This window comes from Cetorhinus maximus, chromosome 19 (assembly GCF_964194155.1).
Source record: "Cetorhinus maximus chromosome 19, sCetMax3.hap1.1, whole genome shotgun sequence".
NCBI classification, from domain to species: domain Eukaryota; kingdom Metazoa; phylum Chordata; class Chondrichthyes; order Lamniformes; family Cetorhinidae; genus Cetorhinus; species Cetorhinus maximus.
The window spans coordinates 28,839,881-28,866,842 of record NC_135897.1 but is presented as its reverse complement, the minus strand read 5'-3'; the positions used below and the strand labels follow the sequence as shown (position 1 = coordinate 28,866,842).

Here is a 26,962-nt window from a genome sequence, read left to right as displayed (position 1 = left end):
ACCCTCCCACACCTTTGTCGGTTTAAAGCCCTGTCCACAGACATGCTGGACTGTAAAGATATTCACCAGTCTCTTCTCTATAACTGAGGTTGTGTGCCAATAGTTGCAAACGCCATTGAGAAGGTGACAACCACAGTGGTGACCTCAACTATGCAGGCCATTATACTGTAGGACCAGATCTCAGGAATGCTCCAATTGGCATTATATAAGTTTGGGAGCCCTAACTGTAGTCATATTAGGCTTCAACTGAGTGAATCATATGAAAGGAATTTCAAAATGTTCTAGACGGTCATTACTCTGTACTCACACAGAAGGATCTTGCAACAGAATGGCAAAAATCAATGCTGCCCTCACTGCAATTGGTAAATAGGTTTCTCTATGGCCAGGGTTTTGTAAAGCTGTTTTATGCACACCTTAATCTCATTCTCCTTGGTGAGTCTGCACCTCCTCATATACTACTTTTCCATTCATCTTCTATTTCCAAATATATTCCTGACCGATATTTATCTCTCAACCAACATCAAGAACAGCACATTATCTGTTCATTATAACATTGCTCTTTGTGGGATTTTACCATGTGAAAATTGGCTCCTACATTTTCTGTATTTCCACAGTGGCTAAACTTCAGAAGTAACCCATTCTTCATTGACTGTAAAGTGCTTTGTGATATCCTGAGATCATGGAAAGTGCTATATAAATGCAAACCTCTCTTTCTTTACTCGCATTCAGTTAAGCTAATGCTTCCAGGAGAGTCCCTGCTAAACATTGTAGTTTCTGTCAGGCTTTATTTTTTTTCCCCTTTTTAGGATAATCCAGTGTTCATGAAGAGAAGGAAAAGGTTCATGTTGTGCAGAATGAAATTTTCAGAATCATTGAATGTTAACATCTTCAAATTTACCTCAGGTAATTATTGTTAGTAGTCGCAACCCAGCCTTATGTTTGTTGAGAAATTCACAGTTTTGGAGGTAACATTAACTTGAATGACTATAAACTCCCTATCCATAGAAACATAACCACTTGCTAAGCTTGAAGTACATACTGAATGAAAGGACCAAGGCTTGTGTCCACCCCCGACTCCCCTCTACTCCCCCCACAAGCATCCATAGTATTACTGTTGAAGTTCAAACTGCTCAAGCCACATAGATTACTAGCACAGGGAGAAATTCAGCCTCCACTAACAAATGCATCTTTCCAGCTATCACCAAGCACGCCTTGGACTCAGTGGACAGATTACAGAGTCTGCCACAAAGATTTGAGCGATTCTAATCTCCAACCTTGAAGCAAACTCAACCACAAAAAAAACCCTGTTACTTTCCGTTCCTTTCAACCTCACTAGACATGAGTTGACAATACATTTTATTTTTCTTAAGCTAGCAAATGATGTGTGTAATCTATGCTTTGTGTTCCAGTATTCCACTTGTTTATAGTGTATGGAGGAGCCATACTCGCCAGACCTGATAGCATCATCACTAATGCTACTGCAGGAGAACAGGTCCTGTTCCCTATACAGTACAAAGGCACTGATCAGTATGATGTAATATTTAGAATGAAATTTCCACTGAACTTTAAGATTTTAACATGGAAATCCACTAATCCGAAGAAGCTGCACATTGTCCATCCATTGTATCAACACAGAGTTGCAATCCACAGTGATTTGGTGGTGCTGAATGATGTGCAGGTAAATGACACAGGAGAATATGAAATACACATTGACTACTATGGGGCAGAACTGAAAAACCATGATCAAAATACTTTCAGGATGCAAGTATTTGGTAAGTGTTTAGTACTGGAACTTCTGCTAACTTTGAGGATTGCAGCAGCATTTTAACATTATATAATCAGTTTTTTCATTGAAGCCTGGATGGTCACAATGGAAATTTGTCTTTGATCATTTTACAACAGTTTCTGTGTTAAGTGTAGAACTGGACCAAAACCTTCACTTACTGTCAGAAATGCAGTATATACATTTTATTTCAACTATCATTTACAAGCATACAAAATAAGAGCAGAAGTAGGTCATTCGGCCCTCGAGCTGGCTCCACCATTCAATAAGATCATGGCTGATCTGTTTGTGTTTCGATTTCCACATTCCCATCTACCTCAGATAATCTTTGATTCTCTTGCCTAACAAGAATCTATTTACCACTGCCTTAAAAATATTCAGTGACCCTAACTCCACTGCCTTCTGAGGCAGAGTTCCAAAGTCACACAATTCTCAGAGAAAAATTTTCTCCTCCCCTCTCTCCTAGAAGGGCGACCCCTAATTTTAAAACAGTGCCCCTTAGTTCTGGACTAAAGCACAAGAAGAAACATCCTTTCCACGTCCGCCTTGTTAAGGCCATTCAGGATTTTAAATACTCAATCAATTCACCCCTCACTTTTCTAAACTCCAGTGGATATAAGCCCAGCCCGTCCAACCTATCCTCATAAGACAATCCGCTAATCCTGCCAGCCAGCCAATCTTCTATCCGGGCTAATATGTTACCCCCTACACCATGATCTTTTATTTTCCGCAATAGCCTTTGATGTAGCACCTTATCAAATGCTTTCTGGAAACCTAGTACAGTATATCTACAGGCTCCCCTCTATCCACTACACATGTTACTCCTTCAAAGAACACTAATAAATTGGTTAAACATGATTTCCCTTTCATAAAACCATGTTGACCCTTCCCAATTACTTTGAGCTTTTCTAAGTGCTCAGCTATGACCTCTTTAATGATCGGCTCTAACACCTTCCCCACAACAGACGTCAACCTAACTGGTCTATAGTTTCCTGTTTTCTGCCTTCCTCCCTTCTTGAGTTGAGGGGTTATATTTGCTACTTTCCAGTCTGATGGAACCTTTCCAGAATCTAGGAAATTTTGGAAAATTAACACCAACACATGTACTACCTCATTAACCACCTCTTTTAAGACCTCATTAACCACCCCTTTTAAGACCCGAGGATGAAGTCCATCAGGACCTGGAGACTTGACAGCCTGCAGCTCCATCAGTTTGCTCAGTACTGCTTCCCTAGTGATTGTATTTTCACCAAACTCCTCTCTGCCCTCCTGATTTAGTTATTCTCCTTTTTCGGTACTGGTAGAAACTCTTGCTACTGTTTTTACATTTCTAGCTAGCTTCCTCCCATACTCTAATTTCTTTCTCCTGATTAATCTTTTAGTCATTCTCTGCTGTTCTTTATATTCTGACCAATCATCTGACCAGCCACTCATCTTTGCACAGTTCTATGCTTTTTCCTTAAGTTTGATGCTTTCCTTTACTCCTTTAGTTGACCATGGGTGGGTGGGCCCTCCCTTCAGAATTTTTCTTTGTAGCAGGAATATACTTATTCTGAGTATTCTGAAATAATCGCCTTAAATGTCTGCTACTGCTTTTCTATTGGTCTATCCCCTAGCCTAGTATCCCAGTTCACCTCAGCTAGCTCAGCTTTCATGCCCACATAGACACCCATATTTTAATTTAAAATGCTAATCTTTGACCCACTCTTCTCCCTATCAAACTGGATGTAAAGTTCAATCATATTGTGGTTGCTGCTAACCAGAGGTGCCTTCATTCTGAGGTCATTAATTGATCTTGTCACATTACACAATACCATTCTAATATAACCTGCTCTGGTTGGTTCCAGAACGAGCTGTTCTAAGAAACTATCTCAAAAACATTCTATGCAATGCTCATCCAGGCTACTTCTGCCAATCTGATTTTTCTAGTTTATATGTAGATTATAGTTACCCATGATTATTGCTGTCCCTTTATCACAAGCACCCAATATTTCTTCTTGTATACTTTGCCCTACATTATGGTCACTGTTTGGAGGCCTGTAGACCACTCCCACTAGTGACGTCTTTCCCCTGCTATTCCTCATCTCCACCCAAACCGATTCTACATCCTGATCTCCTGAACCAAGATCACCTCTAACAATTGCACCAATGCCATCCTTGATCAAAAGTGCTACCCCTGCACCTTTACCTAGTTTCCTATTCTTCTTGAATGTCATTAACCCCTCAATATTCAGGACCCAATCCTTGTCATCTTGCAGCCAGGTCTCCATAATGGCTATCAGATCATATTTATTTACTTCAATGTGCGCTACTAACTCATTTACTTTGTTATGAATGCTACGTGCATTCAGATACAGAGCCTTTAGTTTAGTCTTTTTGTTATCTTTGTAACATATAGTCTTGATTCCTCGTGCATTCTTAGGTTTTTTCTCTCTGTTCCTTCCTGCCATTCTCTGACCCTCATTTCCCATATTACTATTTTCCTCTCTTACCTTGTCTCTACTCTTTGATGTACCACATCTTTCCACATTTGTTCCCTTGTTCCCACTATTTAGTTTAAAGCCCTCTCTACTTCCCTAGTTATGCGGTTGGCAAGAACACTGGTCCCAGTCCCAACGGTATAGGCCCCACTTTCCCCAGTTCTGGTGCCAGCGCCCACAAACCAGGACCACTTCTCCCACGCCAGACTCTGAGCCAGGTATTCATCCATCTAATTGTATGTACCCTATGCCAATTTGCACACAGCTCAGGTAATAATCCAGAGATTATAACCTTTTCAATTTGGTGCCTAGCTCCTCATAGTCTCTATGCAGAACCTCTTGCCTAGCTCTACCTATGTCATTGGCACCTACATGGACCATGATCCTCCCCCTCCCATGGCAAGTTCCCCTCCAGACCCGAAACCTGGCACTGGGCAACATAGCCGTCTGGACTCTCACTCTTTGCTACAGAGAACAATATTAATCCCCCTCACTATACTGTCCCCTACTACTACTACATTTCTTTTTGCTCTGCCCATTTGAATGGTTTCCTTTACCACGGTGCCATTGTCAGTCTGGCTATTTACCTTGCAGCCCCTGCTCTAATCCAAACAGGCTGAGAGAACCTCAAACCTATTGGACAATTGCAGAGGCTCACCTTCCTACCCTCTGGGTCCCCTTATCTGCCTCACTCGCAGTTACACCCTTCTGTCCCTGACCAAATCAGAAGACCCTATCCTAAGTGGTGTGGCTGCCACCTGGTATAAAACATCCAGGAAACTTTCCCCCTCCCTGATGTGTTGCAGAGTCTGCAGCCTCCAGCTCAATGACTCTGAGCCAAAGTTCCCTGAGCTGCAAACACTTAGTGTAGACGTGTTTGCCCTGGATCACAATGTTGTCCAGGAGCTCGTACACGCTGCAGGCTTGACACATTACCTGTCCTGCCATCCTTAATGTGTTTTAAATAATTACTTAATTTAATTAATCATTTTTTTATGGTGCTTTTATATATGCTTTATTAACTTTACCACCAATTTTTGTACTATTTTAAACCTTAGGGATAGGATAGAAGTTACCCATTACCAGATGCTCACCAAATAGCTAACTCCTTTCCCTGTAGGGGAGCAAGAACCAATTCCTACAGGGTGAGAAAGATAGAAAATTGGAACAAACACACCCCCCCCACCTGCCCCCCCCCCCTTCACCGAGCTCCCCTCTCATAAACTCCAAGGCCAGGATTTTATGGCTCTTCCACGGCAAGTCTCTCTCTCTGGCGGATGCTGTGAGCCATTTAAATCTTCATTTAGTTCAGCGGGACGGTAATATCCCACCAGGCGGGAGAGGCCATAAAATCCTGGACCAAGTCTTCACTCAGTTACCTCAGCTGTACTCCGTTTGCAATGTACTTAAAAGCACCAGTTTCATCATTACTGACCCTCTGAATACACTCATCAAGCAGATCCTGAACAGACCAGTTTTGTAAGTTTTCAACTTATTCATGCAAAACCAGTGATGACACAACCAAACAACCCTGAATAAGGGCCTCCGACATGGGAAATAATAATGAGTTAAAAACAAAAAGCTAAAAGCTACTGCGGATGCTGGAAATCCAAAACAAAATAAAAACAGAATTACCTGGAAAAACTCAGCAAGTCTGGCAGCATCGGCGGAGAAGTATTGTGTCAACAATAGCTTTCTCACAGTTACATTTAGATGACTGTTGATACCCAGTTACTGCTGAGCAAAACCTTTAGTTAAGAATGAACATCCATATAACCATTGGTCACATAACCATTGGATTTGTAATGTGTGCATGCTGAAACAATGAGCAGGATTTTCACCCAAATGTGGGGGTGGGCAAGCGAGTAATTTCACGCCACTTGCTATCATGTCAGTTCGCTGATACTGTTCTGACAGCCAGTGATTTAGCTCAGGAGGTGGGAAGGCTGGACCCAGTGTCATGAAGCTATTAATGTATATAATATTTTGGAAAATATTTTTCTTTTAAAATAGAGCTTTAGCCTGCGGGTGTGTCTTAATTAGATTAAAATCAGCTAGTCTGGGTGCTTTGATATGTACTCGTTTGAGATGCAAACATAGCAGTAGAAGTTATTTGCATTTTTTGAATAGAGCATTCAAGAAGTGGGAACCTGACACGTTTCTAGCAGCTACCAAGCAATATGTTTATGTTACTAATAAAATTGGTACTATGAAAGGGGTTTCATTGTTAAAAGGTGAAGTTCAAAAAGGCTGGTGAGACAATGAGAATTTGAATTCAATCAGTAGTGGTTGCTATAACTTCAGCAGTTTACAGGTGTGTAGGGCAGAGGTAATGTAAGATCAAAAGGCAGCTGTAAGCCTCCAACTGGCTCCATAGTGAAAAGAACCTCATTTTGAATTCATAAGGTGAAAATGCTTTGCCTGGTGTTTGGTTAAGTCTAGGGGTTGCTGTTGCCTTCATGGAGATTAGTTTGGGAATTTGTTAAAAGTTATGATAGTAGTAATTTGTAGCCATGTGTATATATTTTAACCTGTGTACATTAATAAAATGTTTCCATTAGTTTAATGTAAAGCCTCGAGAATTGGTGGCCAGACTCCTGAATTTAGAGTCGTATCTCAAACATACGCTTAAAATTATAGGTTGTGACAGTTGTTTAAAGTTTCCTTCTGGGATTTTTAAATAACTCTGCTTTACCAGCTGCATTAGTCATAACATTCAGCAACATGCCCAGTTCAGATCCAAGTCCAATTAAGCTTATTAACAAGCTTGTTATCAGCCCATTCATGGACAGTATGCAATTTTTGTAGGTAGACATGATGGACCTGGAAACAGTCCAATTAGGTGGAGGCAGCAAAGAGCAGGGTCCCAGTCATGACCATGTCATTCAATTAGGTAGGCTCATAAAAGGGTAATCCTGGAACTCCCTCCCTCACAGCACTGTGGGTGTACCTACGCCACATGGACTGCAGCCGTTCAAGAATGGAGCTCACCACCACCTTCTCAAGGGCAACTAGGAATGGGCAATTAATGCTGGCCCAGCCAGTGAAGCCCACATCCCATGAATGAATAAAAAAAACATGGCTGGGGGTGGGTGGGTGTGGGGGGGGGGTTGGGTGGGGGGGGTGGGGGGAGGGTTTGGGGTGGGGGACTCTCATCCATTTACGCACAGGTGCCATCGGATGAGCAGAATTAGTGGAGCAAGTGGTCTGTGCATGCTTCGTCAATGGAGGGGGAAGTGACCATCAGGGATCGTGGGGCCAGGAGAGGTGGGAGTGAGTAAGCATTTTAAATACAGCTGACCACAAGCAAGGCAACAGCTGGATATGAGATTAAGGTACTTTGAGATAGGGATGAGTAGCAAAGAGGACCAACATCCTCGGGAACAGATGCAGAGTCCTGGCATGAGGAGGCTAGAAGAGAGGAATGAGAGGCAGGAAGGCAATGAAGGTCTTCCTCAATATGGAGGCAATGCCCTCAACATTGAGTTTAGTGCCAAAGAACATTTCAGAAAATCAGTTTGATAGGAGACTGTGCCTATTTGGCATATGGTCACTGAGATTTGTGCCCCAGTTGAAGTGAGCCTCAAACTTTGCAGTGTTGTTCGCCATGCCCGGCCAGTAGCCATCAACGGTTACGGTTGAACTATTTCCCCTTTGGCTTCCTCCAAGGATCAGCAGTAGACCTTGGTGGCGTCTCTCATGCAGCAGCACACCACTGCATCTCGCAGGTCACTGATGCTCTATTTGCAAGAGCTGGGCAGCACATTCAATTTCAGACAGAGGGCGCTTCGCTGCCACAAAGGGCAATGGGGTTGATCTCCATTGCTGTGTTCCCCAGGTGCAATGCATCATCAATTGCACCCGTGTGGCCATCACGACACTGACTGACGGCACAATAAGATTCACCAACAGGAATGGCTTCCACTACCTCAATCTTCAGCCGGTCTTTATGGATGTATGCACTCACTATCCTGGTAGCAGTCATGACGCCTTCATTCTCCAGCAGTCCATAGCTCTTCATGTAACCATCAAAATTCTAGGGAGATGGTGGCGTAGTGGCAATGTCATTGGACTAGTAATCCAGATGTCTAGGCTCTGGTGGCATGGGTTCAAATCCCACCCTGGCAGCTGGTGGAATTTAAATTCAATTAATAAATCCGGAATTAACATCTTGTAACAGTGACTATGAAACCATTGTTAATTGTTGTTGAAATGCATCTGGTTCACTAATATCCTTTATGGAAACCTGCCATGCTTACTGGGTCTGGCCTACATGTGACTCCAGACCCATAGTAATGTGGTTGACTCCTAACTGCCCCTGCAATGGCCTAGCAAGCCACTCAGTTCAAGGGCAATGAGGAATGGGCAACAAATGCTGGCCTTGCCAGCGATGCCCACATCCCACAAGAAAATAAAAGGGAAAAAAATTCTCAGGGCCAAAGGCACCTGGTCACAAGGATTGTCAATGAGCAGGCCATTAGGCTTCTGAAGTTGCAATTCACTTGCCTGGACTAATTGGGTGGCACCCTGCTGAATACTCCAGCAGGGGTCTCATGCATAAGTGGTGGTCTGCTGTGCTCTCCATAACATGGGACTGGATTTTTTGGTTTCCAGCAAGTGAGGGAGGCAAAAAAGGAAATGTGTGGACCGCTCGTCATCTTCCGACTAGGCACTTTACAGCCTTCCGGGCTGAATATTGAATTCAACAACTTTAGATCTTAAACTCCCCCTCCCCCCATCCCCACCCCGTTTCTACCCCCTCCCTTTTGTTTTTTTCAATAATTTATATAGATTTTTCTTTTCCTACCTATTTCCATTATTTTTAAATCTACAACTAATACCTTGTCAGTCTTTCCACCCCACCCCCACTAGAGCTGTACCTTGAGTGTCCTGCCATCCATTCTTAATTAGCACATTTTCTTAGATAATATCACCACCTACAACACCCCTTTGATCCTTTTGTCTGTGACATCTTTTGATTATCTGCTCCTATCACTGCTTGCTTGTCCCTACAACCACCCCACCCCTCAACTTCTCTCCCCCCCCCCCCACCACACCCCCCCCCCCCCACCCCCTACCCCCACCTTAAACCAGCTTATATTTCACCCCTCTCCTGACTATACTCAGTTCTGCTGAAGGGTCATGAGGACTCGAAACGTCAACTCTTTTCTTCTCCGCCGATGCTGCCAGACCTGCTGAGTTTTTCCAGGTTTTTGTTTTGGATTTCCAGCATCCGCAGTAGTTTTTTGTTTTGATCCTATTAACTTGCCTTTCTTTATTCTCTTATAATTAGGTTAGCAATTGATTTTGTTTACCCATACAGTTTCTTGATTGTCCCTTATCTCTTCTAACAATGTACTATTCATTCCATGAGACAACATCTGATCCTTTTTATCTGAGTTATAATCATGTAACAATCAGGTAGTTATACATAAACCGTTATCAGTGCATGCAGTTATATCTCACAATAGGTCAGGTAATCGGTAAGTTAACTAAGTAATTACATCAGATACAAGACAGTTTTACAAAGACAGACAGTTTACAAGACATGTTGCATCAAGTTAGAACACAATCAACAGCTTACGAGACATAGAATAGAGAAGTCACAAAGAGCAGGGAAGTTAAAAAAAACAAGCTGGCCACCATATTTATATAATTAATCGTGCACAAAGTTCATTTTATTCTGGCTATGCTCCAAGAATACTTTCCTGGTTTTCACACAAAGCTTACAATTTCATTTTAACATTTATCTGCACATACATAAGGCACAAGTTAAAAATAGTCAGGATGTTAACATTTCATGACTTCCTTCTTTTTGTCCATTGTGGGTTTCGGCAGGCTACAGGACAACTGGCTATTTTGTTAGCTTACTTCCTCATACCTCTCTATTTCCTATCCTGTAATATTTTCTTACTCATAGTGAAAGAAATTAAGCCAAGTGAACTATTCAGTATAATGACGACAATAGCCTTCACTGTCGATTGCTTCCACGCTGTGCTCCCCTTGTGGCCTCCGATTGGAGACTACATGCACACGTGTGTCTGCTTGTGGCTGAGATGCATGTGGCATTTGTCCTTGCTACAGCGGTGCCAGCAGGGGCATCCCCACAGACTGCTGCAGCAGCATTGGTTCAGGGGCAGCCTCTGTCACTGGGCCCTGCTGCATAGATGGCTACTCAGTTGGAGTGGACAAGGAGGCCAATGATGATGGCAACTGTGAGGGCTGGCACCCTCATCATCTTCAGTGACTGTCTCAGTCCTTTCTGGAAGGCCAGATCGCTGGAGGATACCACGGGTTGGGGTGCAATTGGCATCCACTCTATGTATCTTTGTGCCACTGACCATTCAATGCTACAGAGTGTGGCATAATTCTGTGCATGACAGCACATTGTTCCCACATTGTCTCTGAGTGCTGCTGCATGGGGAGTTCATGCATTCAAATCCATGAAGCACGGTTCCTTCACTGTCACTGGGTCAAAATCCTGGAGCTCCCTCCCTAACAGCACTGTGGGTGTACCTACACCACATGGACTGCAGCGGTTCAAGAAGTCAGCTCAGCACCACCTTCTCAAGAGCAACTAGGGATGGGCAATAAATGCTGGCCCAGCCAGTGACGTCCAGATCCCAAGAAGAAGAAAAAAAACACAGAGACACGAGCTGAATGGACTCCTCCAGTCTCAGCCTGTGACTCTACACTGCCTCAGGAAACTCTGACATGTGGGCGCACATTGCATGCAGCTGATCAAAGTAGAACCGCCTTCCTTGTGATGCCCGAGGGCCCCGCATCCATGCCCAGCTGAGCATGGCTGTGTCTGTCCTCCATCTGAGGGGGACTGCCCAAGCTGTCTCTGCCTCCTTCACTTCATCCCCCTCACTCGTGATGTGCCCCTCACTCAGTGCCACCCTATCTAACCATGTGTGAGGACCTGTCCATGTGAATGTACCTGCGCTAGTGGAGGATGGGCTTGAATGATGTGATAGTGCTTGCATTTTTGGTTCAGGTTCATCTGAGGCTCGCTGTAAGCTGCTAGAGTACTGACATGTTCCCCCTCTATGACTGGCAATCATGAGACCACACCTATGACAACACATGCCTCTGCAGGGCTGCTGCTCCCCAATGCAGCATGGCATGCTGTCAGACAGAGAGCATTGTACGACAAAATATCTTTTCGCCTTCTCTTCCAAGCTTCCCATCCACTGCCCACATCTTCATGCGGTGCCACCCTTGTGATGTCCAGTGCCAACCCCTCCATAGTAGCCAGTTTGGTGAGCTGAGGCACTCCTTGTGTGTGTGTCCTCTCCCTGGCATGGATTACAAATAGAGATGACGGTTTACTGTGGACATAATAAAGGATATTGAAACAAAAATAAACAAAGCACCTGTATTTTTCCACTGCCTTCTTTTCTGAAAGCACTTTGTGTGTCCAGTAGTAAGTCTGAGGAGCTCATGGATTTGTCACTAAGATTGAGACAATCCAATCAGCTGCCTCTGCTGTGCCTTTCCTTTCCACTAGCCCACCTGGCCACAGTTTCTTTAATGCTCCTCCCTGTCCTAACCCAAACTCTCATTTTTCTCTCGTTACTCTTCTATCTCCCTTCATGCCCTTCCTGAGTTTACCTTGTCCATGAGACCCACCTCCTATTCCCTTCATCCAATTCCCACTAAACTCCTGATCACCCAACTTCCCCTCCTGGCCCCCATGTTAGCTGATACTGTATTGTAAATTGTTCTCTCTCTTCAGGTATTATCTTTCTTTCTGTTAAATCTCACCCCTCTCCTCAAAAAAACAACCTTTGACCCCACCATCCTTGCAAATTACCTCAATGGGCCAAATGGCCTACTCCTGCTCCTATATCTACCATCCCACCCCCATGTTGTCGCCTCCCAAATTCATTCCCATCTTTCTCGAAAATCTATGTTTGAATCCCTCCAATCAGGTTTCTGCCCTGCCACATTACCAAAATGATTCTTAAAATCACAAATGACATCCTGGCTGGAATTTTCTGGCCTTGGTGCGGCAGGTCCTGCTGCAGTGGATGCGACAGGCCATTCAAAAGTCCATTGACTTCAGCGGGATCGGAGGCTGGAATTTTTCAGCCCCTATGTGACTATGACAAAGGAAAGCTTGCCCTCCTTTTCTTTCTCGACCTGTCTGCAGCATTTGATACTGTTGACCGCACTATCCTCCACCAACGTCTCGCCACTGTCATGTGTTGGGTGGGACTGTTCTCACCTGTTCTCATTTGTATCTATTTAATTATAGCCAGAGAATCACATGCAATGACTTCTCTTCCTGTTCCTGCACTGTTACCCCTGGTGTCCTTCAAAGGTATATTCTTGGCTTCCTCCTATTTCTCACCTACATGCTGCCCATTGGCAACATCATCCAAAGGCACAGTGTTATTTTCACATCTACACTAATAACACCCAGTTCTACCTCACCACCACCTCTCTCGACACATCCACTGTTGCTAAATTCTCAGATTGCTTATCTGACATCCAATACATTGAGCAGAAGTTTCCTCCAATTAAATACTGCGAAGGCTGAAGCCATTGTTTTCGGTCTCCACACCAAACTCTTCCCAACTACCGACTCCATCCCTCTGATTTGTAATAGACTGAGATTAAGCCAGTCTGTTTTAAATCTTGGTGTCACATTTGACCCCGAGATGAGCTTCTGACCTTATATTTATGCCATCACCAAGACTGCCTATTTCTACCTTCATAACATTGCTTAGCTTTTCCCCGTCTTAGCTCATCTGCTGCTGAAACCTTCATTATTGCCTCTGTTCCCTCTAGATTCAACTATAACAATGCATTCCTGGCTGGTCCCCATGTTAACATCTTATTTATTACTCTGTTAAGGTTTAATGGCAATTACATCGTTAAATAGGTGATGGGTATTTGTATACCTGTACTCCTGTGTCTCAGCTGGAAGCATTCCTGCCTCTAGTGCCTGTAGTCTAGTGTAGGTTCAAGCCCCAGTCCAGGTCTTGAAAAGGGTTAAGGTAAAGGAGTGTTCACAATGTGGCCTATCAGCCTATGAATCCTTTGTGTTTGCTTTGGCAGCACATATTGTAAAATTGGAACGCTACAGAGAAGATTAGCATGGCCCCTGCACAAGGATTACATGCAAATTTGTGAAGCATTCCATATTTTTGTCCAGGCAGTGGCTGATCAAGGGCTTGTCCGGCCTGACTGTCTGCCTCTCTTCCGCAGCTACAGTCACAGCCGGATGTCCCTGGAGAGGGAGCATGCGGTGTCGAGGCCTTCCATGCTCAGAGGGCACCGTGGGGACTGGGGTATTTTATTGACCCCCTCAATCACATTTTGATTTAATGTTCGTAAGTTTCCTTTAAATTTTGTCTTTGTTTTTACAGTTTCCCTTTAAGGAGCTGCCTTTTACTTTGTCCCTGATGTTGTTAATTTAGTTTATTTGTTTGTGCTCAAAAGAGTTGCAAATAAAGTTAGCTCGGACACTGAGGGATTGGAGTAGTGTTGACTGTGAACTAAGTCAATAAACTCTCTCCAGCTGTGCCTTAGTTTTAACTTCACCGACCGATGTGGATCCAATTAACAGCCCAAATTCTACCTTCTATAAACTTGAAGTCATCCAAAACTTTGCTGTCTGTGTCTTAACTTGCACAAAGTCCTGTTCCCCTATCAACCCTGTGGCTATTGGTCAAGCAATATTTTGACTTTAAAATTCTCATCCTTGTTTTGAAATCCCTCCATGGCCTTGCCCCTCCCTTGCTCTATAATCTCCTCCAGTCCCACACTCCTCTGAGATATCTGTGCTCCACTAATTCTGGCCTCTTGTGCATTCCCAATTATATTTGTTCCATCACTGGCAGCCGTGCCTTCCTAGACCCCAAGCTTTGAATTTCCTTCCCTACACTTTTCTGACTCCCTAGCTCACTTAATTCCTTTAAGACACTCCTTAAAACCTACCTCTTTGACCAAGCATTTGGTCATCTGACCTAATGTTGCGCAGTGTCATACTTTTTTTTAATAATGCCCCTGAGAAGCACCTTGGGATGACTCATTATTTATATAGCATATAAAAAATGAATATAAATTGTTGTAAATATAAGTTATTTTTGTTGTGTTAGGGCTGTGAAAAGGATTATAAATCTTAGTTTGTGCATATTCTTTCTCTATACTTGTTGGAAGAATGGATGTTGGGGGGAAAGGTCCTTCTGAATCCCTTCGGACAGCTTCAGTGCAATTCCAGACTTGGAGAACGAGGGAGGGAGATTAATGTACCTGGTATGAGATGGGGTTGGAATTTATTTTTTGGAAACACTGTTTGCTCTGTTCTCTGATAGTTTTAAACATTCCAAGTTCTAAGGTTCACAATGGATTTGCAGCTCCTGTTGAGAACCAAAGTAATTTGTCCAAGATGTTCCCCAACAGCAGTATCTGCGCATTGAAAGTTTGTTAAACATCTTTGTTAAAAGTGTTTAAAAGTATTTAAGCATTATAAAAGTATTCAAAGTATTTAAAATCATAAGAAATACCTCACCTGCTCCGAGCTGAAGGCCGAACTGAAGGGTCTTGTCTCCAGCTTGTGACATCATTAGGGAGCATGGCTTCACCGAGAATGGCCCTCATGGCAAGGCCTCAAAATTCCCTCATGGACCGTGCTGCAGCAAGAAGGTAAAATTCTCGCTGCTGCCTACAAACTATGTTCCCATCCCTCAGTGCTGTCATGTTTCACCGCTAACTGCAAATCAGATCCAACATGATTGCAGTGAATTTCCTCTAGGATTCTCTCAATTGGCTGCCATAACCTTTCCAGAATTCCAGTGAAACCCTCTGTTTACACAGGTAAATGGAGTTTCTATCAACCATCCGTCAAAGTTAAGGCGTGACAGAAGCCCCAAGAAAATCCCTGGTGCATGTGACAATCATGGTGGCTACCAAGAAATCCATTGTTTCCTGCTTAATACCTTCGCTGTAGATAATACCACAGTGCAGCATTCTAGATCAAAGCATTGGAACTTCTGGGATTATGTTATTTTTCGGCTGAAAGGTCTAAGCAATGTCTGCATCACTCGATCCATTCAGGGGACTTGAAGCCTGCTGACAGAGCATCAATTGTTCAATCAGTAATGAACATCCACCTAACATCAAGACATCAAAAGGCCCAAAAGTCTAAGAGGAAGAAGATCGATATCTCAGCCCCAAAACTGAAGAGCTGAAAAGATTAATTCCATTACAAATCTTGAAAGTCTTCACATATTTAAGTCAATTTTGGAGCAGTAGGATCATGTGAAGTCAGCTGTACTAGAGTCCTGTGCCCTTACCATTAGGTTTGAGCTTAGCATTACCAGGACCAGGAGTGATGATGCTGAAGTATGTGAGCTCTTGGTACTAAAAAGAGTAGCCTTCATTGCCTGGCAGAACAACCCAAGTTCGCAACTCAAGAAGGCAGCATTCCAACAGCTCAAGGTTGACATCCAAGGACAAATCCAGAAGATAAAGGACATGTTGTGGGAAGATAAAACCTGGGAGATCAACCAGTATGCTGACCAACATGACATGTGAAGCTTTGCTGAAGTCACCATGGCCATCTGTAGACCAAGGTCAAATGGGCAAAATCCCCTTCACTCACTGGATGGTGCCTCTCACCTCAAGGATGACATCACTATCCGTCAATGCTGGGAAGAACATTTTCAACAACTCCTCAACCATGAATCCATGATGGCAACTGATATCTCTCCAGGCTTTTCTCCCGATGTCCTGTAGTAGCCTTCATGGGTGAACCACCATCAATGAGAAAGGTACAACAAGCAATCAAACAGATGAAAAACAACAAAGCCTGTGGTCCTGATGGTTTTCTAGCCGAGGTGTTCAAAGCTGATGAGTTTTATACACATCAAGACTCCATGCGATCATCCTAGGGATTGGGGAGAAAAAATATCTCCCCTGTTCCCCAATTTCAGGAATGCGACAATTATTACTATCTTTACAGAGGGAGATATACAATACTGTGGAAACTATTGAGGTATTTCCCTCTTGTCCATAGCAGAGAAAATCCTGGCACTTATTCTCCTGAATCACCTATTCCCCATGGCTGACAAAAAACCTCCCTGAGACAGTGTGGCTTTAGACCTTCCAGTGGAACCTGACATGGTCTTTGTTGCTGGAAAAATCCAAGAAAAAATGTCTCGAACACCACCAGGAACTCTTCATTGCATTCATCAACCTGACCAAAGCAGTCGACTCAGTAAATTACGAGGTTCAGTGGAATTGTTCTCCAAAGATTTGCATGTCCAAGAAACTTCATCACAATCCTGCAATTATTTCATGATGATGTGACTGCAACTGTCTTGAGTGGGAGATCAGAAACAGACAACTTCAAAATCTGGACCTGTGTCAAGTAAGGCTGTGTAATAGCTCCCATACTATTTACAATCTACCTGACAATGGCTATTCATCTCATCAAAGATCAACAGCCCTCCAATGTCAGTATTAAATACCGTCTAGATGGAAAACGCTTTAACATCAGTCACCTCTGTGTCAAAACTAAACTGACCACCATAGATATACGTGATCTAGAGTTTGCAGATGACTGCAGTGTTATTGCCCACTCTGCAACAGATTTGCAAGACAACTCTCGATATCTTCAATTCCGCATACAAGAGGCTCAACCTGTCCTTAATTGTTGCCAAAACAAAACTCATATCAACCCAGACCTGGTCTGTCAAATGTTCCACCTCCCATATATGTTGAGGGAGAGACTCTGGAATATGTTCAGCACTTTTGATACCTTGGCAGCCACTTATCTCAAAAGGCCACCATTGACAAGGACATCCAACATTGGGTCAGCTGCACCAACTCAGCTTTCTACAAACTATGGTGCTGACGTTTTGATAATAAAGACCTCCACAAGACAACAAAATTCCTATTGTACAGAGCAGTTGTTGTCACCACACTTCTGTACTGCAGTGAGACCTGCACTGTGTATCAGCAACAAATAAGGATGTTAGAGAAATTCCATCAGAGTACCTCTGCCACATCCATCAGACCCAAGGGGAGGACTGAGGAACAAATGCTAGTATCCTTCTTGAAGCCAGGTCCACAAGTATTCAGGCAAAACTCCTGCAAAATCAACTTTGATGGACTGGACACTGTGTCTGGATAGCCATAAACTGTCTCCCCTTCAAGGTCCTATTTTCTCAACTCTCAAATATCCAACATTCCAAAGGAAGACAAAGAAAATGCTTTAAAGACACTCTGATGTTCTCCTTGAAGTGCAGCAGCATTGACGTTAGTGACTGAGAGGAGCTTTCTACCAATTGTCCACAAAGGCAACAACTTGTCCATCAAGTTGCATCACGCTTTGAGTCCCATCATTTTAATGATGAGGCAGAGGAGCAACAGAGAAAGAAAGAAAAAGAAGCAAATCCTACACTTCAATCCCACTAGATCTTGGGTCATCCTTCTCCATGTGCCCAAAGATCTGTGGGTCAAGAATTGGCCAATTCAGCCACATGTAGACCCATGGCAGAAACTCGCGACCCTGAATAGATGTCATTCTCAATGGATGGACAGTCAACGATGATGAAAAATACATAAACTGGATGCATTTGTGAAGTAAAAAAACAATGTGTGAGTTAACATTAGGACCTCTATTATATTGGAGCTTTAATATTAATCATTTAAAACACAAACCCAAAAGAAAAGACTTACAATTGTGTTCTGATTTATCACATTGCTTAGAAAAGTCTCACAAGGCATATGATCCAAAATGAATTACTCTAAAGTACAATGACTATGTTATATAGGCTAATTATTATCTGTGTATTTCAGAACCAGTTTCCCAGCCTGCGATAGTGATCCTTGGTAACTGTGTGAGTTCACCAAATATCACTTTGAGATGCTTTGTCTTCAAAGGAACAAATGTCGTGATTCACTGGGAAAAGGTGTCCTTGTCTGGAGTTCTCAATGAGACATATGATGGGATGCTGCTTGTGATAGACTGTGTTACTGAAGAGGAGCAACATGTGTACAGATGTAGAGCAGCAAACCCAGTCAGTAACGCAACCAGCAACCCAGTGACTGCCTACATAACGGGGGCCAATCCCACTGGTGAGAAATTTGGAAAAATTATCTATTCTATGAGAGCAACTCTTTATTTGTAGCTTTTCATCACAGGAATTCATATGAAAATATTCAGTGATGATTTTCTGATGTATGCATTCCTCTATATGTAATAGTGATCTGGGGAGGCAATGGCATAATGGTATTGTTGCTGGACTAATAATCCAGAGACCCAGGGTAATGCTCTGGGGACCTGGGTTTGAATCCCAACATAGCAGATAATGGAATTTGAATTCAATAAAAGTCTGGAATTAAAAGCCTGATCGTGATGACCACGAAACCATTGTTGATTGTTGTAAAAACCCATCTGGAAGGGAATCTTCTGGCCTACATGTGACTCTGAAATGGCCTAGCATGCCACTCAGTTGTATCAAACTGTCACAAAGAAGGAATGAAACTGGGAAGGGCAATGGCAATCTCAGCCATGTTCACCCTGCAAAGTCCTCCTTACTAACCTCTGGGGGCTAGTGCCAAAATTGAGAGAGCTGTTTCACAGACTAGTCAAGCAACAGCCTGACATGGTCATCCTCATGGAATCATGCCTTACAGATAATGTCCCAGACTCTGCCATCACCATCCCTGGATATGTCCCGTCCCACAGGCAGGACAGACCCATCAGAGGTGGAGGCACAGTGGCATACAGTCAGGAGAGAGGGATTGCCCTGGGAGTCCTAAGCATTGACTTTGGACCCCATGAAGCCTCATGACATCAGCCCAAACATGGGCAAGGAAACCTCATACTGCCCTCCCTCAGCTGATGAATCAGTGCTCCTCCATGTTGAACACCACTTGGAGGAAGCACTGAGGGTGACAAGGGTGCAGCATGAGGGGGACTTCAATGTCCATCATCAAGAGTGGTTTGGTAGCACCACTACTGACTGAGCAGGCTGAGTCCTAAATGACATAGCTGCTAGACTGGGTCTGTGGCAGGTGGTGAGGGAAACAACAAGAGCGGAAAGCATATTTCACCTCACCTCACCAACCTGCCTGCTGCAGAGCATCTGTCCATGACAGTATGGGTAGGAGTGACCACTGCACAGTCATTGTGGAGATGAGGTCCTGCCTTCACATTGAGGATACCCTCCATTGTGTTGTGTGGCACTACCTCCATTGTGTTGTGTGGCACTACCACCGTGCTAAATGGGATAGATTTTGAACAGACCTAGCAACTCAAGACTGGGCATCCATGAGGTGCTGTGGGCAACAGCAACAGCAGAATTGTATACAACCTCATGACCTGGCATATCCCTCGCTCTACCATTACCATCAAGCCATGGGATTAACCCTGGTTCAATGAAGAGTGCAGAAGGGCATGCCAGGAACAGTACCAGGCATACCTAAAAATGAGGTGCCAACCTGGTGAAGCCATAACACAGGACTACTTACAGGCCAAACAGCATAAGCAGAAAGTGATAGACAGAGCTAAATGATTCCACAACCAATGCATCAGATCTAAACTCTGCAGTCCTGCCACATCCAGTCATGAATGGTGTTGGACAATTAAACAACTCACTGGAGGAGGAGGCTCCACAAACATCCCCATCCCCAACGATGGAGGAGCCCAGCACATGGAAATCAGGGGGAAACTCTCCGCTAGTTGGAGTCATACAAAGGAAGATGGTTGTGGTTGTTGGAGGTCAGTCATCTCAGCTCCAGGACATCACTGTAGGAATTCCTCAGGGTAGTGTCCTAGGCCCAACCATCTTCAGCTGCTTCATTAATGACCTTCCTTCCATCATAAGGTCAGAAGTGGGGATGTTCGCTGATGATTGCACAATGTTCAGCACCATTCGTGACTCCTCAGATACTGAAGCAGTCCATGTCACAGAATCACAGTGCAGAAGAGACTCTTCGGCCCATCGAGTCTGCACTGCCACATGAGAAACACCTGACCTACCTACCTAATCCCATTTACCGGCACTTGGCCCATAGCCTTGAATGTTATGATGTGCCAAGTGCTCATCCAGGTACTTTTTAAAGGATGTGAGGCAACCCGCCTCCACCACCCTCCCAGGCAGTGCAGTCCAGACCGTCACCACCCTCTAGGTAAAAAAGTTTTTCCTCACATCCCCCCTAAACCTCATGTCCCTCACCTTGAACTTATGCCCTCTTGTGACTGACCCTTCAACTAAGGGGAACAGCTGCTCCCTATCCACCCTGTCCATGCCCCTCATAATCTTGTATACCTCGATCAGGTCGCCCCTCAGTCTTCTCTGCTCCAACGAAAACAACGCAAGTCTATCTAACCTCTCTTCATAACTTAAATGTTTCATCCCAGGCAACAACCTGGTGAATCTCCTCTGCACCCCCTCCAGTACAATCACATCCTTCCTATAATGTGGCGACCAGAACTGCACACAGTACTCCAGCTGTGGCCTCACCAAGGTTCTATATAACTCCAACATGACCTCCCTACTTTTGTAATCTATGCCTCGATTGATAAAGGCAAGTGTCCCATATGCCTTCTTCACCACCCCACTAACATGCGCTTCCGCCTTCAGAGATCTATGGACACACACGCCAAGATCCCTTTGTTCCTCAGAGCTTCCTAGTGCCATGCCGTTCATTGAATATTTCCTTGTCAAATTACTCCTTCCAAAGTGTATCACCTCACACTTTTCAGGGTTAAATTCCATCTGCCACTTATCTGCTCATTGACCATCCCATCTATATCTTCCTGTAGCCCAAGACACTCAAGCTCACTGTTAACCACCCGGCCAATCTTTGTGTCATCCGCAAACTTACTAATCCTACCTCCCACATAGTCATCTATGTCATTTATATAAATGACAAATAATAGGGGACCGAGCACAGATCCCTGTGGTACGCCACTGGGCACTGGCTTCCAGTCACTAAAGCATCCTTCTGTCATCACCCTCTGCCTCCTACAACTAAGCCAATTTTGAATTCATCTTATCAAAATACCCTGTATCCCATGTGCCTTTTCCTTCGTTATAAGTCTCCCATGTGGGACCTTGTCAAAGGCTTTGCTGAAATCCATATAAACTACATCAACTGCACTACCCTCATCTATACACCTGGTCACCTCCTCAAAAAATTCAATCAAATTCGTTAGGCATGACCTCCCTCTGACAAAGCCATGCTGACTATCCCTGATCGAACCTTGACTCTCCAAGTGGAGATAGATACTTTCCTTCAGAAATTTCTCCAATAGTTTCCCTACCACTGACATGAGACTCACTAGCCTGTAGTTCCCTGGCTTATCTCTACAACCCTTCTTAAATAGCGGAACCACATTAGCTGTTCTCCAGTCCTCTGGCACCTCCCCCGTGGCCAGAGAGGAATTTAAAATTCGGGTCGGAGCCCCTGCGATCTCCTCCCTTGCCTCCCTCAGCAGTCTGGGACACAAATTATCCGGACCTGGAGATATGTCCACTTTCAAGCCTGCCAACACCTCCAATACCTTGTCACTCCCTACATCAATTTGCTTAGTAACCTTGCAGCCTCTCTTTCCCCGAGTTCGATACCTTCATCCACATTCTCTTGGGTGAAGACGGACGTGAAGTATTCATTCAACACTCTAGCGATGTCATCTGGCTCCACCCATAGATTGTCCCCTTGGTCCCTTATGGGCCCTACTCTTTCCCTGGTTATCCTCTTCCCATTGATATACTTATAGAATATCTTGGGATTTTCCCTACTTTTACCAGCCAGAGCTTTCTCATATTCCCTCTTTGCTCTCCTAATTGCTTTCTTAAGCTCCACCCTGCACTGTCTGTGCTCCACTAATGCCTCTGCTGATTTGCTTCCCTTGTACCTGCTAAAAGCCTCTCTTTTCCTTCTCATCGTAACCTGAATATCTCTGGTTATCCATGGTTCTCTGGGCTTGTTACTCCTTCCTATCACCCTAGAGTGAACATGTTGAGCCTGTACCCTCCCCATTTCCTTTTTGAACACCCCCCACTGTTCCTCTGTAGATTTCCCCACAAGTAACTGTTCCCAGTCTACCTTGGCCAGATCCTGCCTTATTTTACTAAAATCCACTCTCCCCAAATCCAAAACATTTTTTTGCAACTTGTCTATTTCTTTGTCCATAACAAACATAAACTGTACCATGTTGTGGTTGCTATCGCTAAAATGTTCGCCCATCACCACCTCAGCCAACTGTCCGGCTTCATTCCCCAGAATTAGGTCCAGCACTGTGTCGTCCCTTGTTGGACCCTCTACATATTGACCTAAAAATTCTCCTGTACACATTTCAAGAAATCCACTCCATCCAAGCCCCTAACACTATGTCTATCCCAATTAATGTTGGGAAAGTTGAAAACACCTAATAATCATCCTATTGTTATTGTTTTCACACACCTCCACAAATTGTGCACATATTTGCTCCTCAATTTCCTGCTGACTACCTGGCGGTCTATAATAAACACCTAATAATGTGGTTGCCCCTTTTTTATTCCTAAGCTCTACCCACAAAGCTTCATCTCTCCTTACAGCAGTAACTGACTCCTTAACTAATAATGCAACGCCTCCTCCTCTTTTACCCCCTCCCATGTCTCGCCTGAAGATCGTATATCCCGGAATGTTGAGCTGCCAATCCTGCCCTTCCCTCAGCCACGTCTCAGTGATGGCTACTACAAATGCAGCAAGGCCTGGACAATATCCAGGCTTGGGCTGACAAGTGGCAAGTAACATTCTTGCCTCACAAGTGTCAGGCATTGACCATCTCCAACAAGAGATAATCCAGCCATCGCCCCTTGATGTTCAATGGCATAACCATCACTGAATCCCCCACTATCAACATCCTGATGGTTACCATTGACCAGAAACTTAACTGGACTAGCCATATAAATACTGAGGCTACAAGGGCAGGTCAGAGGTTAGGAATCCTGTGACAAGTAACCCACCTCCTGACTCCCCAAAGCCTGTCCACCATCTACAAGGCACAAGTCAGGAGTGTGATGGAATACTCCCCACTTGCCTGTATGAGTGCAGCTCCTACAATATCCAAGAAGCTTGACACCACCCAGGACAAAGCAGTCCGCTTGATTGTTACCCCATCCACAAACATTCACTCCCTCCAACACTGAAGCACAATAGCAGCAGTGTGTACCACCTATAAGATGCACTGCAGGAATTCACCAAGACTTCATCGACAGCACCTACCAAACCCACGACCACTACCATCCAGAAGGACAAGGGCAGCAGATAGGTGGGAACACTGCCACCTAGAAGTTCCCCTGCAAGTCACATCCTGACTTGGAAATATATTGCTGTTCCTTCACTGTCGCTGGGTCAAAATCATGGAACTCCCTTCCTAAGAGCACCATGGGTATACCTACACAACATGGACTGCAGCGGTTCAAGAAGGCAGCTCACCACCACCTTCTCAAGGGCAATTAGGGATGGGCAATAAATGCTGGCCCAGCCAGCGAAGCACACATCCCATGAATGAATGAAAAAAAATCCATGACTAAAACAGCTGCCAAATCTGACAACTTCTTTGGGTAGTGGGGGCTGTGGTGGGGGTTACAGAAAGTGTCCATCTTGATGAGAGATGGCATGTCCAATTGCTGTGGGATAATGGAGGAAACTCCAGCCTAATTATTATCTGATTTACAAATTCTCCAAATCTCAATGATTTTCTGTTCCTATGTAATCACAATTTCAAAACAATAAATACATTTTGAGCCAGAAAGTTTCGACTGTTTAAACTAAAGCAAATGGTAATTAGTGCCTCTGGGAACAAAAGGAGAAATCACTTGCTCTGATTTAAAATAACATTCTGTCAGTATTAAAGTATTATAATGCTTTTCATGTGCATCATTTTATGCGTGTTATCAAATCTCAGCCTCTCCCAATCCACGGAGCACTATTTACACATCTACAATGATCATCAGCTGCTGATTTACAATGAAATTTTCAAGCTCCCCAAACCCAGCTCTGAAACTAGATCAGATCAATTCTTTGCTATGTTTTTTACCCCATGTAATGCTATGTTTTACACTGCTGCAATTTGTAACATTAATGTGAGAGTAAAGGATATTATAAATGGCCTAACAGATGGTGTGGGTGATATTTCCACAGAAGCCTAAACTGACGTCATTGTTGACTTTGCCCAACAATCTTCCTTCTGACGATTTTGTTTAATCCCAATTCAGCTGCAAGCCTTTGAATCATTTGAAGTGTAATTCCATGAACATGAGCAGCATCGAAATAAAAATCTTTCATCAGAGTATTCAATCTAATTTTATTTGTAATGTTTCACAAGTCAGCTTGTCAGGCCTACAAAAGGAAAATTGACAGAACTTTGTAGGATGTATTGCAATATCTGGAGACAGAGGATTCAAACACCTTCTCCCTTTTCAATAGATGAACAGTGGATTCCTATATGTTTCAGTGTGATGATCTTTTTGTATCACTGAACCTCAGCTGTGAATCCTCCTCTTTGACTTGCCATAGCTTTTGTTTATTGTTGCTAGTTTTCCTTTTCATGCCATCCAGTCATCTTTGGATTTATTGTTAAACCAATATTCAGAACTTCTTTGCAATTTTCTTCCTCATTTCTTTTGGACGCAGCAGAACATTGGCTGGTTTTATTTATTAAGTTGTCCAATAGCTTTCCAGCCATTTGAAGCAAAATATTTATGTTCTGATTTTCTGGTTGTAATGATGGCAAAACTGTCAGTATTCACAGACATTAATCTGTAAAACTGACAGCAGCTTCTGACATCCACACAAGTGCAATTAAATGCAGAATTCTAGAATCCCTGCTATCAGCTATTCCCTGTTCCTCCAAAGGGAGCAATGTTGATATCCTTGCAGATGGAAATTAATTCTAAATCACAGAATAGACATGAACGTCTGCTGTATATGCATTATTCACTCTGTGAGTTAAGCATCAAGGCCTGCTGGATGAGGTGTAGCTGAGTTTTAACAATGTACTGTCATAATTACTATTGATCAACCTGCCTGACCCTGAAAACTAATTTTATATTTGTGGAATGTCAAATTTATCCATTCCATGATATTCCATTGATTTTTAAAATATTTGTTTTAAAATTTACTTATGATATTTCAGCTTCTACCTTAATCCCATGTGAATGCCCCAATCTTTGTCCTCACTAAAATTATAAGTAGTAAATGATGAACCAGCTTGTTAGTTCAATGTGATAGGCTGCTTAGCCTACTTGAAGACACCACAGTTGCTGGATGCCAGGGATTCCCTATAACTGACAGCAGAATGAAATTAAGTGGTAAAGCTGAAATGCACATACCGTGGAGCTCACTAAACTTTTGTGGGTAGCTTTCTATGAGGTCAGCAGCAAATGCAATTTTTTGCAACATGAAACTGATCCTTTGCATTGTGATTAAACTCAGTACATGATCAAATGTTCATAAATACCCACAAATAGTTTGGATAAGTCACATAAAATTATCAATGAAATTTGGAGAACTTGTGAATCAGGCTGTACAGGCTGGATTTACAACAGTATCTCACCAAATTTTAGGTGAGATAGCAGCAGAAAGAACGGGGAAAGAGAGAAAAGAGGTAATGAGGCTTATCAGAGCTGCCTTGATGTTAAATTAAGAATAACTATATCCATTCAGCAAATTGGATATAAGGTTTCCACCAAAAGATAAAAGAAGAAGTTAGGAGATATATTTTCATACAAGGGGTTTATTGAATCTGGAATGCCTCACCAGTAACAGTGGTGGAAGCAGAATCCAGAATGGCTTTTAAAAGAGAATTGGTTGAAATTTGGAAAATTAAATGTTTAAAAGGTTATGGGTGAGGGGTGGAATGGACTAAGCGGGTGCTTCTCTCAGAGCTGGTGTGAGTATGATGACCTGGATGGTCCCCTCCTGTTTCATAAGATACTGTAAATCTGTTTTAGGTAAGAGAAACTATTGGATGGTCCTGGCCCCTGTGGTGATGACAATTCTGGTTTTAACCATTGTATACTCCTGTAAAAGTCTTCACAGTTAAAGCGGTAAGTGGCACAGTTCAAATTAACATGAAACCCTCCAAAGAACGCAGTCATTGCCCAGTGACCTGTTAATTCATTGTGTGGTACTATTTGTAGAGAAGCTGTGGGGAGAGTTTTCTCCCCATCAGGGGGGTTGAATGGGAGTGGGTACAGGTGGGCGCACAGCCGATCACCGCCCATGATTGGCTGCACGCCGCCATTTCATGTGGGGGGGCCAATTAAGGCCCGCCCAGCATGAAGCGCACCCGGAAGCGCTGAGCACTCCCTGTGCAGGCGGGGGGAGTAGGCTGAGCCGGGGCCTGCGCTCTTTTGCACATGCGCACAAAAGAGTGCAGAAATCTCCCTGAGGCAGTTTGATTTTTTAAAATTTTAATAAGAAAAAAATTTTTTAAGACATGTCCCTTCATGTGACAGTGTCACATGACCTGGGACATGTCAATGAACTTTAATAAAAACTTTCATTTAATTTATAAACACTTCATGAAACCTCATCCTGCCTATGGATGAGGTTTCATGATAAATGCGAAGGCCGCCTGGGCTCTTTGCCTGCCCGCCAACCTTAAGGTTGGACGGACAGCTCAGTTAATCACTTTAATTAGTTTTTAAATGGCCTTAATAGGCCTTTGACAGTTCGG

General features: G+C 43.5%; 1 protein-coding gene and 1 non-coding gene across 3 annotated transcripts; both read left to right on the top strand.

Annotated features, from left to right (window-relative positions):
- The first annotated feature begins 722 nt into the window (after positions 1-722).
- Positions 723-26,690, top strand: LOC144693704 (hepatic and glial cell adhesion molecule-like). Of its 2 annotated transcripts, none has more exons than XM_078563617.1 (3): positions 723-1,772; positions 18,082-18,360; positions 26,235-26,690. In XM_078563617.1, exons 1-3 carry the CDS (start codon positions 1,394-1,396, stop codon positions 26,324-26,326), a joined length of 750 nt encoding a protein of 249 aa, XP_078419743.1. In that variant the 5' UTR covers positions 723-1,393; the 3' UTR covers positions 26,327-26,690. The 2 variants fall into 2 exon arrangements, with proteins under 2 accessions (XP_078419743.1, XP_078419744.1); XM_078563618.1 differs by lacking the exon at positions 26,235-26,690 and adding an exon at positions 24,424-24,573.
- LOC144694323 (U6 spliceosomal RNA) lies at positions 13,317-13,423 on the top strand. The gene has a single exon (XR_013579710.1). It is a non-coding gene; the product is annotated as a U6 spliceosomal RNA (small nuclear RNA).
- Positions 26,691-26,962: the final 272 nt, after the last annotated feature.